The sequence below is a fragment of the Talpa europaea genome (assembly GCF_964194135.1).
Source record: "Talpa europaea genome assembly, chromosome: 2".
In the NCBI taxonomy this organism is placed as follows: Eukaryota; Metazoa; Chordata; class Mammalia; order Eulipotyphla; family Talpidae; genus Talpa; species Talpa europaea.
In genome coordinates, this window is record NC_140068.1 from 28,690,012 (window position 1) to 28,709,873 (window position 19,862).

Genomic DNA, 19,862 nt, shown 5'->3' on the forward strand with positions numbered 1-19,862 from the left:
ATGTGTTGGGACACTGTGTAGTTGGGACTGGCCGGCATCTTGGGTGAGCTTCTCTGCTCCCCTCTGGTTCCTCCAGGAGTCATCTGTCAGTTTCAAGCAGTCTTTATTGGAGAAAGGTCCCTGTCCTAAAATGTCGATGTGGGGACACACTCCCCTGTGCGCCTGGTCTGCCCCGGCGGTGGGTTCCTGCTCCCCCTCTGGGCTTGGACTGCAGGCCAGAGGGGGTCTGGCGTGGGCGAACTTCCCCCGCTCACCTCTGGCTCCTGAGGAAGCCTTCTGCAGGTAGTCTTTACTGAAGAAATGTCCCTGTTCTAAAATGGTGATGTGGGACACACTCCCTGCGCATACGGTGTCAGACACACTCTTCTGCGTGCCTGGTCTGCCCCGGCTGTGGGTGCTCGCTCTCCCTGTGGGCTCAGACTACTTGTTCGGAAGGGGCCGGGTGTGGGCTAACTCCCCAGCTGGCCACTAGCTCCTTCAGGAGCCTGTGCTGGCTTCAAGTCGCTAGGTGGCGCCAGAGATCTCTCCTAGAGCCCTTGGGGAGCTGATTTTCCACCCCGTGGGACAGGGAGCAGAATGGGGATGGTAGGGTACACCTCAATGGCTTTGGGGTGCTGTGTCTGCCTTGTGCCCCACCGTCGTGGGGAACCCACGCCCCTAATTTCGTGCCCCAGGTCTCAGTTCCAAAGCCCTCAGTTCCAGGACGCGGGCTGTAGCCCAGTTCAGTGGCGCGGGAATGGCGCCTTTTGCACCGCTCCCATGCCTGGGGGCCTGGTTCCTGCTTACTCAGGGAGGGACCTTCACCTCAGTGAGGACCTCCAGGCGTCTCCCCGCAAGCCTAGGTCGTCTCCCAAGCCTAGGTCGCAGGCGCGGGGACCTGGGCAGCCGCGATCCTGGTCTGCACTTGCTTTTCAAGCGCGCTGAGCGCGCCACTTTCCGCGCAAGCTTACTGGCAGCCTGGGCTGTGTGCGCGTCTCCCGGGGTCTTTGTTCTTCTCTAATGGCGCCCGGAGCCGTTCGCTCACCGCCGGGGCGAATCCTGCAGGGTTCGCCTCAGCTCCCGTTCACGGGGTGTGGTGGCTGCAATAGTTCCTTTCCACTCACAGTCCCACTTGCTGCGTCCGTTTTTCTTGTTGGCCATTTTGGTTTGTTGTTTCCCTCCTCTCTGCCGGTTGGAGAGTGCAGCCTCTGTGGGCGGGGGAGGGGAGCAGGGTTCTGCGCTTCCCTCCCTTCTGGTCCTCTTTTATGGCAACTTTCTTCTTTGGGCAGTTTGCTGGAGTCCTCCGTTTATCTTCCGTGTCCCAGTTCTCACTGGGACCTGCCGCTTTTCCTCCCTATTAACTTTTTTTTTAATGGGAGATCTTACTCGCAGCGTCTCCTCGCCGCCATGTTGCTCCGCCCCTTCCCCTCTTTTAACAGTGTTTTATAGTTTTCTTTGTATAGATCCTTTACCTCTTTTGTTAGATTTATTCCCAAGTATTTAATTTTTTTTGTTTCGATAATAAATGGGATTTTTTTTATTTCTTCTTCAGATTTATTGTTTGTGTATAGGAAGGCTACTGACTTTTGCGTGTTGATTTTGTATCCTGCCACTTTACTGAACTGATTGATGAGTTTAATTAGTTTTTCTGTGGAGTTTTTGGGGTTCTCTATATATATTATCATATCATCTGCAAATAGTGATAGTTTGACTTCTTCTTTTCATATTTGGATTCCTTGGATGTCTTTCTCTTGTCTTATTGCTCTGGCTAGGACTTCCAGTATTATATTGAAAAGCAGTGGTAAGAGTGGACATCCTTGTCTTGTTCCAGATCTTAATGGAAATGCTTTCAGCTTTTCACCTTGAGAATGATACTGGCTGTTGGCTTGTCATGTATGGCCTTTATGATGTTGAGGTATGTTCCTTATATCCCAAGAATTTCAAGGGCTTTTATCATGAATGGGTGTTGTACTTTGTCAAAAGCTTTCTCGGCATTTACTGATATTATCATATGGTTTTTATATTTCCTTTTGTTGATGTGTTGGATAACGCTGATTGATTTTCTGATGTTAACCCATCCTTGTGTCCCTGGAATGAATACTACTTGGTCATGGTGAATCATCTTATGGACACATTGTTGGATTCTGATAGCTAAAATTTTATTGAGGATTTTTGCATCAGTGTTCATTAGGGAGATTGGCCTATAGTTTTCTTTATTTTTTTTGTGTTGTCCTTGTTCAGTTTTGGTATTAGTGTAATGTTGGCTTCATAGAACGTTTTTAGTATTATCCCTTCCTTCTCAATTTTTTGGAAGGGTTTGTGAAGGATAGGCACTAATTCGTCTCTGAATGTTTGGTAGAATTCATTTGTAAATCCATCAGGTCCTGGGCTTTTGTTTTTGGGGAGGTTTTTGATTACCATTTCAATTTCGCTGCTTGTAATTGGTCTGTTTAGGTGGTCTATTTCTTCTTTATCTAGCTTTGGGTGATTGTAGAGTTGTAGGAATTTGTCCATCTCCTCTAGATTGTTGAACTTGTTTCCATATAACTGTTCATAGTAGTTACTGATTATTCTTTTGATTTCTACAGCAAGTTTTTAGATGGTTAAGAGCAGAATCTTCTTCAGTCACTGAAATTTAGTGAAATACATGGCTTATAAATTACTGAGTGGTTTAAAAATTGGGCATTTTATGGTTTCTGGCCACACTACTGTTCTAATCTGCTTAATTGGCTCTCAGACTTCAGCTTTCCCAACTCACTGTTTTCATTACTTCCCTATGTTCCCTATTTTCTGACTTTAAGCTTGACAGTCTGGATAGCACTTAAACCACAATCTCCCCACCCCCCACCAAAAATCCAAACAAACATACTCTTAGAGGTAAGAGATGTTATATGTTAGTTCTCAGTGTAGTCGTTTTTCTTACTACTTGATTCCAATCTTTTGCCCTATTTATATTGATATTTTGATAGGACAGGGAGTTTCTAAGTCCTTGAATGATGATGTAGTATAACAATATCTCTGTGTGGTATATTTAGTACCTAACTGGTAGAATCCACTCCCAGTGAAGCTGCAAGTTTGCTTTTCAATCTTATCTGCACTCTGCATTCAAACAGCATGTTCATCTATTTTTAGATATATTCTTCATGTATTTGGAACGGCTTTGTCTCTGCATTACAGGGGATGGAGATATTCTCCTTGCAGATGACTAGCCACATAAAATGTTATTCCTATGGGGAACTATTTAGAAATTCCTTTCAAAAATTAAGCTTGTCACTGTAATGATTGATTTATTCCTTGTTAACCACCAACTCTAGGGACAGCATTGTGAATGAACTAATTTCACACATATCTGTTTTTCGTGGGACTGCTTCCTCTTGGTAATTTGTACTATCCTTAAGCAAAGAATAATCATATCTACTTAGCAGGGAAAATATAAATCTCAACTGGCAAGATTAATCTGAGGTGTTTCTGTGTACATCATCATACAGTATCAATCATAATTTACAGGAGTAAATTCTCAACTCCTCCAAGTCTATTTCAGAACACTTCATGAGCTTCATCCTCAAGTCCACTAATACAAAAATGATAAATATAAGGTAAAATGGCAAACTTACAAGTAGAAATTCATTTATGGAACTACCCACACTTTAAATTTGCTTGTTTAAGAAAATCACAAGGTGTCTGCTAGTCTGATGTGTGCTTGCATATTTGATATTAAACATTCCAAATGAAACTATAATCCATGCCAAAGCCCACACCTTAAACAGCTTATGTAGAAAGACTACAACTGTATTTGCAATAATTTATTGCCATGTTATAGTAAAGCTAAGTAATAATTAACATTCTGAAGGAGCTACTCAATGACAAACCTGTGTCACTAGCTGGGTGTATATGAGGGTAGGTACATGTATAGTTACGATGATGTCTCTTCTCTAGGAACTCCTAATTTCTACAATGTGCTTTCTATCAATGGTCAGAAAGTAGGACTCTAAGGTTGTGTTAATAATTACATGGAGGCTATAATGGAGAGACTTACAAAGTGCTTTTAGGGCACAGAGGAGCAAATTTATTCTTAGTTGTGGGGACAGAGGAAGATTTTGAAGAAGATGAATAGAACCTAAATTCTTAGGATTGGTTCAACTTTGACAGGTTGACGAGGTGATAAGGGATTTAATGAATGGTCTGGAATGACAGGGGAAAGGGTTATAGGAAATAGGGAAAGGGTGCATCTCCAAATAAGGGGGAAAATCCTCTGAATGATTGTTTTCTCTTTCCTGATTGCCATACTTTTTAAACTTTGTATAGGAAGTAGAAGAGAAATCTATTGAACCAATTGTTTTGGCTGTTCTAATGAGATCACAGCTTTGCTTATATGGATTATCAAGTAAAGGATGAGCTCATAAAAGGATATTAATGTGTCGTTTTTATTGAACAAAGTGGCATTACAGAAAAGGTGATTTCAAAGGCACATGGTTCTTTTATTATAGCCTTCAGGGGCAATGTTTGATCACTGAAAACAGGCTACTTTGTTCCAGCTTTCTCTGATGTTGGCATTATCCTGAATACATATGCTCTGGCTTGGAAAGAATCAATCTGTAAAGATTTAATAGATTTGAGATTTGCATATTCAAAATGCAAGTCTTGTTGAAATGATATGAAAAGTATTTTAATATCTATGTATACACAAAAACATAGTTCAGACATCTTGGCAAATTTTTTAAAAGGCAATTATATACATGATATGTGTTTTTTCTGAAATTATGAAAGTTGACTGTTTTTAAAATGAGCAATTTTTATTTTCACTGAGGAAAAACATATTTTAAAAGACATTATATTGGTATCAACTATAAGAATTCTCAAACTTCAGAAATTTGACATTTGCTATATGTTCTCCCCCATCATGCACATAACTTTCTAGTGTTAGGCATCACTGAATAATTTTTATTAAAAGTGAATTAACTGTTTTCATTCTTGGGAGTCACAAAGACTTAAAGATAAATGTTAAAGATTAGAATTTGCATGTGGGTCTTTCCCTTATATGATGGGAAAAGTGATTTTCTTTTTTGCAAAAGGAGAAAGATGTTTAGAAAGAACTAAAGGGCCAAAAACTTTCCTTCCGGTGACTAAAATACACAGCATTTTCTACCCATTGAATTCTCTGGTTTTTCCTCCATGTGAACTGATAGGTAATCTCAAATAAATCTATCTTTTAATTTTAAATTTCAATTAAAACTTTGAAAGAAAGATGACAGTCCAAGTAACTCAGTTTGATATAATCACATCTACAATTAGACAGTATTGCATTGAAATTAAGCCAAACAGATTTCATTTGGAATAAGTTAAATTACATTCTGTTACATGTAACAAAGAAAAATCATACCACTTTCCTGATTAATATCCTTCCCTTTCCCAGGCTCTACCTACAATATCCTCCACCTTAATGACATGAATGCTTCCACTGTGTGGCATGGCCTTCCTTCTCTGCTTAGTTTTGCAGCAATCTCAGAACAGATACTATTTCAGTTATACATTTGTTGCCTCAACCAGTGCTTTACAAACCTTAATGTACTTGTGAACCATTGGGGATCTTGTTAAAAATGCATGTTCTGATTCAGCAGGTCTGGAGACTGGCCAAGGTTCTAACAAGTTCCCAGGTGATGTAGTAGACACACTTTGGGTAGCAGGCACCTAAATACATATGACCTTTTGTTAAATTGGCATTGGTTTCTGGACCATGATAACTAGAAATGTAGATTCCTTGACTTTGAGGTTATTTCATATTGAAGTTGGAATTTTTGTTTATTGATGATTGCATAAAGATGCTGTATGAACTGGGCCTACTCCTACTCTAGTCTCTGTTCTTACCACTCCTCCTTTTTTACTTACATTTGAAACCTAACAAACTTCTAGAAGTTTCCAGAATGTATCTGGCTTTTTCACATATCAGTACCCTTTTGGCTACTATTTCCTCTGCGTGTGTTAACATCTTGTGATTCTTCCTTTAAAGCTCATTTTAGTTGTCATCTTTTCTAGGAATCTTTCACTAATCTGTTCCCCATATAATTGCTTAGTTAAATGATTCCAATGTGCTCCCACAATACCATATTCCCTATGTTATAGCTTTGGTAAAATTTGTTGTAATTGTGCTTCTGGGGGGAGATAAGAGGCAGTGATGCATTTTATTTACAACCTAACCAGAATGCATGCCACATAGTAGGCTTTCATTAAAGTTTGTTGAATAAATGAGGAGGAGAGGATTATGTGTAATAGTCATACAAAAATATAATACAGTATTTTCTCTCATGAAACTTAAAATTGAATTGGGAGTAATAAAAGCTAAAGTCATAAAAAGTTAAATACATGATGAAATAATACTGAAGTTAAAAAGTATTAGCATGTGATTAATTGCCAAATGAAGATCAGAGGAAATAACAATTCTGAGTTCATTGGAGGAAAATGTCACTGTGCATTTATTATTATTTTTTAATATCCCATTTTGTTCTACAGATGACAACACTCTATTGGAGTTAATAAAAATTATGAATGTTTATGTAGTTAAGGGAACAGTATGAGAAAAAGAGGCAGATGTGGAAGCATATTCTCAAAGCTTGAGGAGTGACACTGGCATGTGTGCAAAAATAGTTCTCATTAGAGGCCTTCCTGGTGATGCAAGGGCTTAAGTCTCAGTACTATGAAGCTATCTGCTGCCACTGCAGCATGAGTTGTATCCCCAGCCAGGGAGCTACCCACATGGTGCAGCAGACCTCTCCTGTCTCACCCGCTACTCCCCACAGCAATTAATTTCAGTCAGTTTGCCTGTTCTGTTCCCCACTGTCTCTGGTGAATCCTCTCACCCCCCATAACTCTGGCCTGTACCCCACTTCTTGTATGCATAAGTAAATAAATTTTAAAAAATTAGCAGAAGATAAAGTATAAGTCTCTTCTATAAAAAAAAATAGTTCTCATTAAATAATGGGCCTTTGGTTGGTGTGCCAGATTTTCATTTCTGCTCTCTGAGAGGGAGGCTTACTGCTGTGGGTCATCAGCAGCTTCCTTGTCTTCTGATTTCTTACTGAATCTGGTCAAAAGTCTCTCCTGGCAAAGCACCAATGGAAGAAGAGTAAGGTTAGGGCATTTATTTTCTTGTGCTGTCTAGAACTAGCTGTGCCTCTGTATAAGTTTTCCCTTTGTTAAAACTTCCTCAATTTCTTCTTTTTTTTTTTTTAAAGATTTATTTATTTTTATATGAGAATAGGGGCACAGGCCAGATGCGCGGGAGGGTGAGAGGATTCACCGGAGACAGAGCAGGGAACAGAACAGGCAGACTGATGAAATACACTGCTGAGGGGAGCAGCGGGCGAGACAGGAGAGGTCTGCCACGCCATGTGGGATTATCCCTGTCCGGCTGGGAATCGAACCCATGCTGCAGAGGCTGCGGACAGCTTCACAGAGCAGCACTCAACCGCCTGCGCCACCAGGGAGGTCCCTCAATTTATTCTACTTTGAGTGTGTCCCCTGTTTCCTATTGAGACTAATACAATCAGAGTTGTTGAAGCTAAATTGGATTCCAGGCTTAATAACTTATGATAACCATTAATGTTATATAATTGTATTAGGTAAGAGTCTAAGAGGAGGGGGTTCAGTAGAGGGACAAGGTCAGAAAATAGCAAACAACTCTAAAATCATAGGTTCAAATCCTAGAATGGTAAAGAGGATATAAATCAGATAAGGGAAAACTAATATGCTTCAACACTCACAGTTCTATAATGCTTTTTTTTATACCTGCTGTTACTTTATTGTTCAATTGTAAAGCAACAATATTCAAGAAATGTTTAAGGGTTGTTTTTTTTTTTTTAATTAAGGTTAGATTATGCAGAAATTTTGTCTTTTCTCTATCCTGTTGTTCATCTTGTGGTTAGTTCACTATATAGTGTCCTAACATCACAAGATATAAAAAGATAACAAATGGATGAAAAGTTCAGCTTTAGTATCTGTGATAAAAAGGTGTGTTGGGAGGGATACTAAAATCTTGAACTAAAATGAAGCTTTTCAGTTTATCTGGACTGGTCTGCCCCCCTTTTGCCATAAAGATATTGAGAATGATTTCCAGCTTGTCAAAAATAAAGACATCAAATGGACAACACATCTTTTATTTTCACATTGATGAAAACAGCCAGGTCTAATAAATAGATATAATGCTCTGGTGTACGGACCCTTTGTCTTTGGATCTTGGATTGTATTACAACCTGGTTTGTGGTACTTACTTAGATTATTGTTGACTCAGATGAGCCTAATTCTGTGACCCAGCAAAAAACAGATCAGAAATAGCAGCAGGGAAGACTTGTTTGTAGTTTGACCTTGTAAAGATGAGCTAAAGGTGCTGAGGAAAGCATAGATTCAATTTAAAATACTAACAAAAAAAGATTGTTTGTACTTTGCCCAGTGGATGAAGTGAAAAATCTAATATTTTTCTTGGTACATGCTGTATATTTTGCCAAACTTGATTAAATTCTTGTTTAATAGGTAACTAAGAGAAGAACTGAATAAAAACACTTTATATAAGGCTTTTGATTCATTGTACTTCATTATTTCATTTTTTTAAAGCTGTTTTTGCTCTTCTTTAGGTTCTGTTTATGAAATGTTTGGAAATGAATGTTGTTTGGCAACAGGAGATGTGATTAAAATTACCGGACTCAAAATTAAGAAGATTATAGCTGAAATTTGTGAACATATTGAAGGCTGTGAGACTCCACAACCATTTGAACTGCCTATGAATTTTCCAGGTACATTCTATTGCAACCATTTCTCATTTGTAAAACTGTATTGTTAAGAATTATCCACAGTCTATATGACTGAAACAATGAAAAAGTGGTAGGTGTTTTGGGTTTTTTTTTTTTTTCCCCATTCTAGACCAGTGGGTGAAATTTACCACAATTCTTATAGTCCAGTAATTTTAAGGACTAATAGAGGCAAAAATGTTTCTTCCCTTTTTAATAAATATTCTTTACTTAAGATTTCTTCCTATTAACAAATTCTTAGAGCTTACCACTAATTGTGTTAGTGAGAGTAAAGATAGCAAAGATAGATATTCATAAAGTATATAGAACTAATTAGTATCCTTTAAACATATTAATCTGATGTTTTTATTCCTATTGACATTATTCTAGCTCCTGGGATCCCTGCTAAACGTCTGATCTTACTGACAAATCTGGCTACTTTTCTTTGTCTAGTTAATTCTGTTCAGTCTTCCAAAATCAGCTTAAGGGTCAAGTTTACTGCAAAAATTTTGCTGACCCTCTAACAAAATCTAGATATTGTTCTTTCATGTTCCTATAGTATCTTGGACACCATAGCAGGCATCTTATTGGGTAGTCACCAATGATTTTTATTGATCTTGTTCTCTAGAGCAGAGGTTGGAAAACATTTTCTGTAAAGGACTAGATAGTAAATACTTTAGATTTTGTTGTCAAATGATCTCACTGATGACTACCCACTCTGATGCTGAAACATAAAACTAGCTATAGATAATATATAAACCAATGAGCATGGCTATGGTTCAGTAAGAATTTATATATAAAAAAGATGCTGTCAGTCTTTGCCCATGAATTAGAGTTTGCTAACCTCTGCTATACACTAAAACTCTTTGACAAATAAAATATGACATATAGAACTCTCTATTTCTGGTATCAAGCACATCTTATGACACAGAGAGTATATATTCAATAATTGTTATTTAATGAATGTCTTGATGAAGTCCAGTTGATCATGTTTCTTAACATGGATTTGGTATCACTATATTTATATCCCAACTATGCCCCTTCTTGTGTAAACTTGCCAAGTTATTTACTCTACTCTTATGTAAAAATGGATTTAAAAAACTAGCTATACCGTAGTGTTGCTGAGAGGATTAAGTATTAAACTATAGTTAAGGTATCTCCTTTAGGTGGTAAATATTTGTCATACAGCAAATGACATAAAAACAGTATTAGCTTTGATTGTCATTAATATTATCATCATCATCAGTGGAATCAGGGAAAGATTTTAGAAAATGTTAAACTTGAGCCTCAATTTAGGGGGTAAAAATAAACTAGTTATATGAGGATAGTATTCTTCTAGTTTCCTATCCCTTACAACTGAAATCTTACCCATTGTTCAGTTATTACTATTTCTTCCTTACCTCCATCCTTTATAACAATCTTCTCAAATTTGACTGCACATTAGAATCACCTGGGGAACTTAAAACAAAACAAAACAAAAAAAACCCTGATATTCAGGACACTTGCTTGAAATATTCTGATTGATTTGTTTTGGGATGAAGTCTGGTCATCAAGCTTGCATAAAGCTCCTCGTTGGTACTAATGAGCAGCCAAGGTTGAGAACCATTACTTTAAAAGTATTCTTGAGAATACTCAAGAAAAAACCCTTTTTGGATGTAAAACCCTTTTTGACCACTGTAGACTTTAATCCCTCAATTACCTGATTTACTATATTTTGCATGCAATTTAAGTTGTTTGTGTGGCTTATGTATGTGTACCATTTGCCTAATGATTGCTGAGGATAGACTCTGAATCTCATTTATTATGACTATCTTCATAGTATTAAAGGAGATATATATATAGTAAATATCTAGTTAATTAAAAATAACTAGCATCTTCTGATAGTTTTTCTTATTAGATCAATTAAAATACTTAGCTTTCGACTAACAGTTTAACTTGTCAAGTTGCTGTTTAGAATATATCTTTAAACTTTCAATTGATATGATAAGCTTGCATCAATTTTAGCAATAATTTGAAAATTTTATTTTCAAAACTAGTTTAAATCGAGGGGTAGAGTGATTGGTGATGATTAGGGAATATTTCCTTTCGTAGAGGAATCTTGATGATAATGAAAGCTATCATATATAGAGGAGTAATCCTACATCAGTGCTAGGGAGGAAGATAAAACTCAAGGCTACAAATATTCTTCATAAATTTCAACAGAAACATCTCTTTCTTTATATTCTATTTGAAACTTTTAACTTTGGAATCCCACGTAGATTTTCAGTGAAAAGGTCCCTTATCTTTTTAAAAACATTTCCCCTATTTGCAAATTTCTTAAATTTCTTCTTATTGATTTATAATTTCATTCTACTATGGTTTGAAGACATACTTCATATTATTTCTATCTTCAGAAATGTTTTGATATTTGTTTATGGCCAAACCTAGTGAAAGTTCAATTTCAACTTGAGAAGATTATCTATTCTGTTGTTCTTGGGTGAAATGTTCTGCAGATGTCTGTTGGTTATAGTGTTGTTCAAGTCTTCTATTTCCTGTGGCTCTTCTGTTTATTTCTATCCAGTATTGAAAATGAAGTATCACGGTTTCCAACTAGTGTTAAAGTATCTATTTTTCCTGTCAATTTTGTTAGGAAACAAAATTCTTGATGGAGTAAACTTTTTATCACTATACAATAATTCTTATGTTTCTAGTAACAATTTTTGTTTTAAAGTTTATTTTGTTTGATTTTATGTAGTCTCTTCAGTTTTCTTCTGCATACTATTTGCATAGTCTATATTGTTCTTTTACTGCAAACAATTTGTGTCTTTGAATCTTAAGTATGTCTTCTGTAGAGCACAAACAACTTAGATGTTTTTAAATCCATTCTGTCAATTTCTGGTTTTTTATTGTAGTAATTAATTCACTTATACTTAATGTAATTACCAATAATGAAGGATTTACATTTGTCACTGTGCTATTTGTTTCCTTAAGTCTTTTGCATTCCTCTATTCTTTCATTATTGCATTTTTAAAAAATAAATAATTTCTAGTATACCATTTTAATTCCCTCCTAATTAAGACTATTTGTTAAGGTTAGTTTTAAGTTTGCAGCAAAATTAAGAAGATATATAGATTTACAATATATTATTTACCACCAATTATGCATGGCTTCCCAAATATCAAATCTCATAAAACCTTTTCAAGGTTGTTAGCCTATTTTTTTTAATACTGAACAAGATTTTAATGTCTGGATGTACCACAGTTCATTGTATGAACTGTATGGATGTTATGTCTTCAACCTGGGTAAATAGTTTCTCACTATTAAGTGTGATAGGCGTAGACTTTGTATAGATATTCTTAATCAAGTTGAGGAAGTTCTCTATTTCTGTTTTGCTAAGTGAGTTTTCTTTAATCTTGAATTAATCTTGATTTTTGTCAAATATCGTTTCTGCATTTATTGATATAATTTTTCTTTTACTTTATTATCAATTACATTAATTGATTTTCAAATGCTGAATCATCTTTGAACACCTGGGATAAATTCCACTTGTTTGTATAGGATAATTCTTTTTATAAATTGCTGGATTTGAATTGCTAACACTTCACTGAATCCTTTTGCATTCATTTATAAGAGAAATTGTTCTGCAGCTGGTTTTCTCTTTGTAGTATCTTTTGCAAAGTTTTGGTATTAGTGTTAGTTTCATAAAATAAATAGAAATAAGCCCTCTGTTTCTATTTTCTAAAGATATTATAGAGAATTATGATAAAATTGTCCTTAAATGTTTGGTAGAATTCAGCAGTGAGAACTTTCTGGACCTGTACTTTTTATTTTGGATCGTTATTAATTATTGACTCTGTTTTATTAATAGTTACATGTCATTTAAATTGACAATTCATTGTATGAATTTCAGCAGGTTGTGTCTTTCAAGAAAACAATCCAGTCCATGTTGATTATCACATTTGGAACATAGAATTGCTCATACAATTCTATTATTTTAATGTTCATAGAATCTGTAATAATGTCTCCTTGTTCTTTTCTGATTTTAGGAATTTATCTTTTCTCGTCTAGAGACTTTTATTTTTAAAGTTTTTGGTTTAAACAAATTAGCCTATTGTTTTCCCCAACTGTTATACACCAATACAGAAAACCACAAAAATTAAATATTTGCCTTTCATTGTTTTTGAAAAATGCCCTGAAGAAAAGTTTTTTCCCCCACTAAGTTCAAAATAATATCAAAGGAGGGCAACATTGTAAGTAGAATCTTCCAGTGAGTCACCAGACATGTCAAAGAATGACACATCTCTGAGAATGAGCTATGACAGAACTTCAGCTCCTTTCTGCCCCATCTTGTGACTGCCAAACTGCTGGTTTTGCTCTGACTGCAGGCTGTGGGTTTTCAACACTACATGGAGTTGAAGGGTGGGAGGACTGTGAATGCGTTAAGCCAAAATCCTTCAAAGTTAGCTGTTCTCACCAAGAATCAGACGTTTTATTCTTTAATAAATATTTCCCAGATTGTTGCAAACAATCTTGGATAAATTTTCAGAGTCTGGAAAAATTAATTCTGATAATTTTTTAAACCAGTTCTTCCATTGATTGTATGGGAGAGATAATTTTTAGAGATCAGTATCTTAGAATTTTTGTTGACATCATCCACTCTTCTGCATTAAAGTATATTAAAATAGATTCTAATCTTATCTTGGAAATTTGAAAGTCTTAAAGATGATCATTGCAAAGGTGCCCCTGCTGATTTCTTTGCAAATACAAATGCTCTGCTGAAGAAAACTCTGCTCAGCCTTTCACTAGTAAATACAGTTTATAGATACAGCTACAGCAAATGGAAGCTTAAGTAGCAGTCAAAAAAGGAAAGCTTTATAAGGGTTTGGCAAGGACACTTTAGGGGCACAAACTGGAAACTGATTTTTTGCCAAAATGTGAATGGGGCCTAAATTTGTAATATGCATCACTAGTTGCATCTTACATTAATGTTATGTTTCCTTATGTCTCTATTTTGTCACTTCAAAAATGTTCTCTATATTAAGAAATAAAAGGCAACCATTTCAGTTCTTTATGGAAATAAGCACACAGCTTTAGAAGTACAGTTTGTTCTTTTAGAAGACAAACCTCTTGGCTGAGCTTTTTGATGATCTAGAAAAGGTTCCATTCTTGCCAAATATAACAAAAATATGTTCTGATATTTAGTAGCTGATTGCATTTTCCTCATATATTGGTAAATCATATAATGTTTGGGTTGATTGAAGTTCCACATCTCTAGATTACTTCTTGGAAAGATATGTTTCTGCTTCATAGTGTTATAAAACATGAATAATAAATGCTTTTTCTTTAGCCATGAGAAATATCCTGGAAGAAAGTGTTTCGATACATTTTTATGATGAACAGTTTTTTCCTCTCAAACAACATTCACATAAGTGTCTCTAAACCATATGTTCAAGGACTGTTGTAGTTGCATGTATGAAGCCAAATTAAAATTATAAGATTAGATTGAAGACATTTTTTATTTTGAATTTTCAAGCTGATTTTTATTACTGTGTGGAAGTTGTGTTGTTGGAGGTAAGAGGCATGTACAAAATGTGTTAGTAGAGCTTAGGAATGGAACATTCTCTACTATTATATAATCTTCCCCTGTCCATATCACACACTCACATGAGAAATCTGATGATGTGCCAGAGATTATTCTAAGTACTTTTCCATATATAACTATTCGTATACTTTTATGCATATATGTGTTACTTGTTAAATTTTACATATGAGGAAGCAGTTATAGGAGATCAAGTAACTTGCTCAAGATCACATAGTAAGTGGTTGTGTTAAATTTACGTTAGCACTGTGTGATACAAATATATTTTAAGATTGCACATTTATGCTCGTTTGTCCATGAATGAATATATTCATGTGACTGTTTCAGAAGACTTTATTTTTATGCCACATGACTCACTCCATTGATTTCCCTGAGTGAGTGATCTGAGAAAGCCCAATATAGAAACCATAGTTTTCTATAACCTCAGAAATGATATGCCATCACTGTGCTGTATTCTTTAGACCACACAGACAAATGCTTGTGTAATCTGGGACTACCAAAGGCCTTAATGATAGTAGGCAGAAGTCACTGGAGCTATCTGGGAGGCTACCTAGCATAGATATTAAAAATTGTTCAAAAGAAAAGGTAAAATTTGTCCTAAAATATGTTTTATTAAAAACAGGTACCTAAAACATTCATTTAATATCTAATCAATATAAAATTATTGAGATGTTTTATTTTCAAGGTAAGTCTTTAACATTTGATCTGTGTTTTCTGCTTACAGTACATCTCAATTCTAGCCATACAGATTTCGAGAAGTCACATTGCAAATGTTCAATACAATGTTCTAGTAGTGGTATTGTGTTGGAGGCCACCAATGCAGACCAAAACAGTATGACTCCAAAGTCAGTGCTCTGAAGCACTTCTTGCTTAGTCATAGAAAAAGAGAGATGATCTTTTTGTGAAGCAGCATCACTGTTATAATGAGAAACCATAGCCTCTCTGGTTATATGACATAATTTTTAATTTTTCTGTTACGTATATGTTGTTTTTCTCCATTAAAATGTTCAAAGGTCTAAATAAATGCTAGTCTTAAAATAACATGAAATAAGAATTTTTAATGAATTTAGAAAATTCACTGTATGTAAAATTACCTTCATATGTTTAATGGGCTTAAATTATACTTTAAAAACAAGCTATAGGCAGTGCCTCTTAAATTAATTTCTGCTAGATAGATGAATACATGGGTTTTCTCTGTCAAGTGGTCATACAATCCCTGCCTAGCCTCATAGCTGGTAGGCTGTTATGCCACACTTTAATAAATTAGGTGGGTGATGAAGCAAGGAGGCCAAATAAATTCAACAGTCTCATGCCACATCAGGCAGCTTGAGCTTCCTGCTGTAGTGGTTCTCCTGGAGCCCCATGTTTCATGGGGTGATAGAGAACAGGATCAATTGAAGGCACAACAAAGGAATATTTAGTTTAGGAAATCCCAGAGGTGCCAGGGGCCACTGGCAAACCTGCCAATCTTTTCCCTTGAGAAAACAATTGTCTTTATTACCCTGGAATGTAAAAAAAAAAGATCTCCTTTGGGGAATGTAGGGAGATTTTACTATCCTGGAATGCCTCTCAAGAGGGAGATACTGTATCATTTTTTCACTACTTAGAAAACAAATCTATTTCCTCAAGCTGCTGAGACATGTAGAAATGCCACAAAGAATTATCTCCAAAATATATCTATATCTCTTTACAATAAGACTATTTACAAAATAATTTTAATTATAATTTGAAAAATACAGAAAAGTATTAAAGAATAACCAATGACAGAAATCAGATTAATGGAAGTATATATTCAAGAATTTGACTAAGGATAAATGACTAAATTTTATGAAACCTGCACTTTTATGCCTGGTTATCAAAATATGTAATAGATTGACATTTTTCAAAATTAATTTCCCTCTGTTTCATTTGTGGAACTATGTACTTACTAAGTATATAGTGGGAAGGGAGCACTTGGTGGAGGACTATAGGTGCTTTAATGGTGGGTGTGCGGCTATAGCTACACCTGACAGGAGGGGGCCTCTGCTTCCAAAATACCAACAACAATGTAAACCAAACTCCACAAAAAGTTAAACATTTTATGTTCATCTTCAAAAAAACCTATCTCATTGCTTTTAGCTCTTTCCACCTCCTTTTCTGTATGCACAATACCTCTAAAGCTCTTCATGGTGTTACCTTAACAATATTACCATGAAGGAATTCTCATGAAAAGAACCAAATTAGCCTTAAAAAAATGTCTACTCAAATCTTTTGTGTCTTGACTGTCTTAACTGGACATTCGTAAAGCACATTGCCGTATTATACCAGTGATTTAGAGATTCTGCTATTGGTACAAAATCTTTTTTAGAAAATAGGCATGTTTTTGAGTGTTGAGACTGACAGCAAAGTTCAATGGAAAGTACAGAGAGTTTAGCATGTACCTTCTGTCCCTGCACATCCATGGCTTCCTTCCTGTCAACATCCTCCACAAGAATGGTACTGTTGAACTTACCTCAATATATCACGATCATCAAAATTTCATGGTTTACATATGGTTCACTCTTGGTGTTGTACATTCTGTGGGTTGGACAAGTGTATAATGGTATGCATCCACCATTATGGTATCATGCAGGCTATTTTTCACTGCCCTAAAAATCATCTGTGTGCTACCTGTACAATCTTTCTCCTCTGCAACTCCCTGCAAAACACTGATCTTCTTACTGTTTCCATAGTTTTTTGCCTTTTCCAAAATGTCGTATATTTGGAATCGTAGCGTATAGCCTTTTCAGTTTGGCTTCTTTCACTTGTTAATGTGCTTTTAGGTTTCCCTGCTGTCTTTTTATGCCTTGATTGCTCATTTCTTTTTAGTGCTGAATGATATTCAATAGTCGAGATATACATCAGTTTATCCATTCACCTTCTGAAAGGATGTCTTGGTTGATTCTAAATTTTGGCGGCAGTGAATAAAACTACAGTATACAACTGTGGGAGGTTTTGGTGTGGACACAATAACATAACTTTTTAGTTATAAAGTGAATTGACTTTGCTTAACTTAAAAAAAAATCTCTTGTAGAAAATTAAAGAATAGAAAAAGATTCAGGGAAATAAATTATTGTTCCCTGTAATCTCATCTTCAGGACTAACTAGCTTTAATATTTGATGTTTCCTTCCATTATTTGCTTGTAAATTGCATACCTACACACATGTAAATATGTTTTAATATAATGGAAACAATATTTTTTCAGGACTTGCCTATACCATTAAATATTCTTCAAACATAATTTTTATTTTCTATGTAGTAGTTCCTCGTATACATATAATTTATTAAATCTATCCTGAACGTGGTTCATTTATGCAGCATATTCTATAATGGGCAGCTTTTTAACTGAAGTTTTAACTAGGATTCTGATTATTATAAAACTTTCATGTGCATAAAATTATCTCAGAAGTAAAAATGTTTCTAAACCTTTTGATGTATATTACCAAATCACATTCCATACAGACTGCCAATTTTGTTCCCACCAAGAACTAATAAGTGGAACAATTTAACTGCTTTTTGAAGCTGCTACATAACTGTCCATTCCTCCTCCTTTTGATTTTTTAAATTAACAGATTTATTGAGCTATAATTTACATAGCATAACATTTAGCTGTTTGAAGTATACAATTCAATGATTTTTCATGCCCCTGTCTCAAGTTTCTTAGCAATATGAGTCTATAAACCTCCAGAGTCCTAGAGAATGGCAGGACCTGGCAGAGGGTGGGGGAGGTCACACTCCATAGCTCATATGAATCAGGTGAGATGTGAGAAAGACAGACAAAAGAGAAGATTCTTGTAAAGGTGTTTGTTTTTACTCTTACTTAACACTATTCTAAAATTTTGACTAGTAAAATAAGGCTAGAGGAAATTAATTAGAAAACTATTAGAAATTAAGTAATAATCATTATTTATGGTAAAAGCTGCCAGAAAAATAGAATCAAACAAAACAAAAATTTTTAATTATTAAAATTAGTGCATTTACTAGAATGGCAGAATAAAAATATATTTAAAAACCAAACATATGGAAGCATATAAAATATTCACATAAACACATATTTATATGCAGTATACATAACATATAGTCATAATTTTTTACATATAGCACTTATACAAAGGTAATCTTTTTAAAAATACCATAGTAAAAGCATAGAATAACCAGGCTTCACATCTTTATACTTAATAGGAGGAATGATAGAAATCTTTAACTTATTTACTTATTTAGTATCTTAAAAATATTATGAAAGCTATCAAAAATAATTAAAAGGACATTTTATCAGTTTTTTTTACATTGTAGTTAAAAGGACATTTAAATTATTATATGAGAAAACTGAATATTGTATGTAAATATATATACATGTATTTATCAATTGCATGACTTAATTTGTAAGATGAACCAATGATGAACATGTCTTATAATCATAATTATTATGTTGACTCATGAGTAATTCTAATGGTCCCTAAATTTGGGAGAATAAACAATGGAAAATAATCAAGCATATATTTTTAAACACAATACAGAATAAAGGAGTACTTATTCTACCAATATTAAAATCTACTCAAAAGTTACAACAAATTACAGCTAATCTTAAGAAAATCAAAAGCTGAGTCAACAAATCATAGTGGTACTGGTTGTAGAACATCAGAGCTAAGTTTTGAATTTGACTCTAGTGTGCATTCACTTAGGTATTTATTTATAGATATGAACAGGCCTTAATATAGAGTATTATATTCTATGTGATAAAGTTGGTATTTTACAACTGGAGCTAAAGGAAGAATCATTTTGTAAGTTAGTCTAGAATAGTTATTAATGTGAAAATAATAGATGAAATTACATCATCAAACTTATGCCATATAGTAAAAGAAATCTGAATTAAATGAGATATATTTCTAGTAGAACTTATATTTTTATCTAAAAAAACTTCCTAATAGTAAATAAAATGAAAAACTATAAAGAAGAAATATATTTAATCATGTTAAATAGCACTTTCTGTATACCAGAAAAGTGAAAACAGGAAGAAAATTTTCCTAGCAAATGACATAATTTTGAAAAGAATACTTTACTAAAATTTAAAACAATCAAATAGTCTAGAAGAATACTAATTGGGAAATAATCAGAAGGCAGAAGAAATTGAGATAACCTACAGCCATATAGAAATTAGTTTATACTCATTTATGTAAATTAAAATAATTACAATTTTTCCACATATTATTAGTTAAGGTTTTACAGTTGTTGTAATGAGGTTGAGTAAGTAAGTTAAATGGTCACTCTCAAACCCAACTAAAGGATGTATAAAATGTTATCTTTCTGAAAAAAAAAATGATATTTTAGAGTCATCTTCCAGTGAAGTGACAAATATTTCTTCTGTGCATGTGCAATGATATTGATGGATTAAGGGATACACTTATGTTTTGGTCCCTGATCTTCTGAAACCAGCAATCTGAAGAGAAAAGAACTTTATAATGCTTAATAAGTGTTTCCACTTCTTAGGATAAAATCTAAGGAAAGTATC

At 34.7% G+C, this 19,862-nt stretch overlaps 1 protein-coding gene across 2 annotated transcripts in view; it reads left to right on the top strand.

Annotated features, from left to right (window-relative positions):
• The window catches only part of THEMIS (thymocyte selection associated), a gene marked incomplete at both ends in the record, with an annotated part of 142,487 nt that overhangs the window by 32,672 nt on the left and 89,953 nt on the right, over positions 1-19,862 (top strand). For both annotated transcript variants that reach the window (XM_084259568.1, XM_084259569.1), the window contains one exon: positions 8,604-8,762. In XM_084259568.1, coding sequence (XP_084115694.1) covers positions 8,604-8,762 — 159 coding nt within the window. The remainder of the gene's footprint in view (positions 1-8,603; positions 8,763-19,862) is intronic.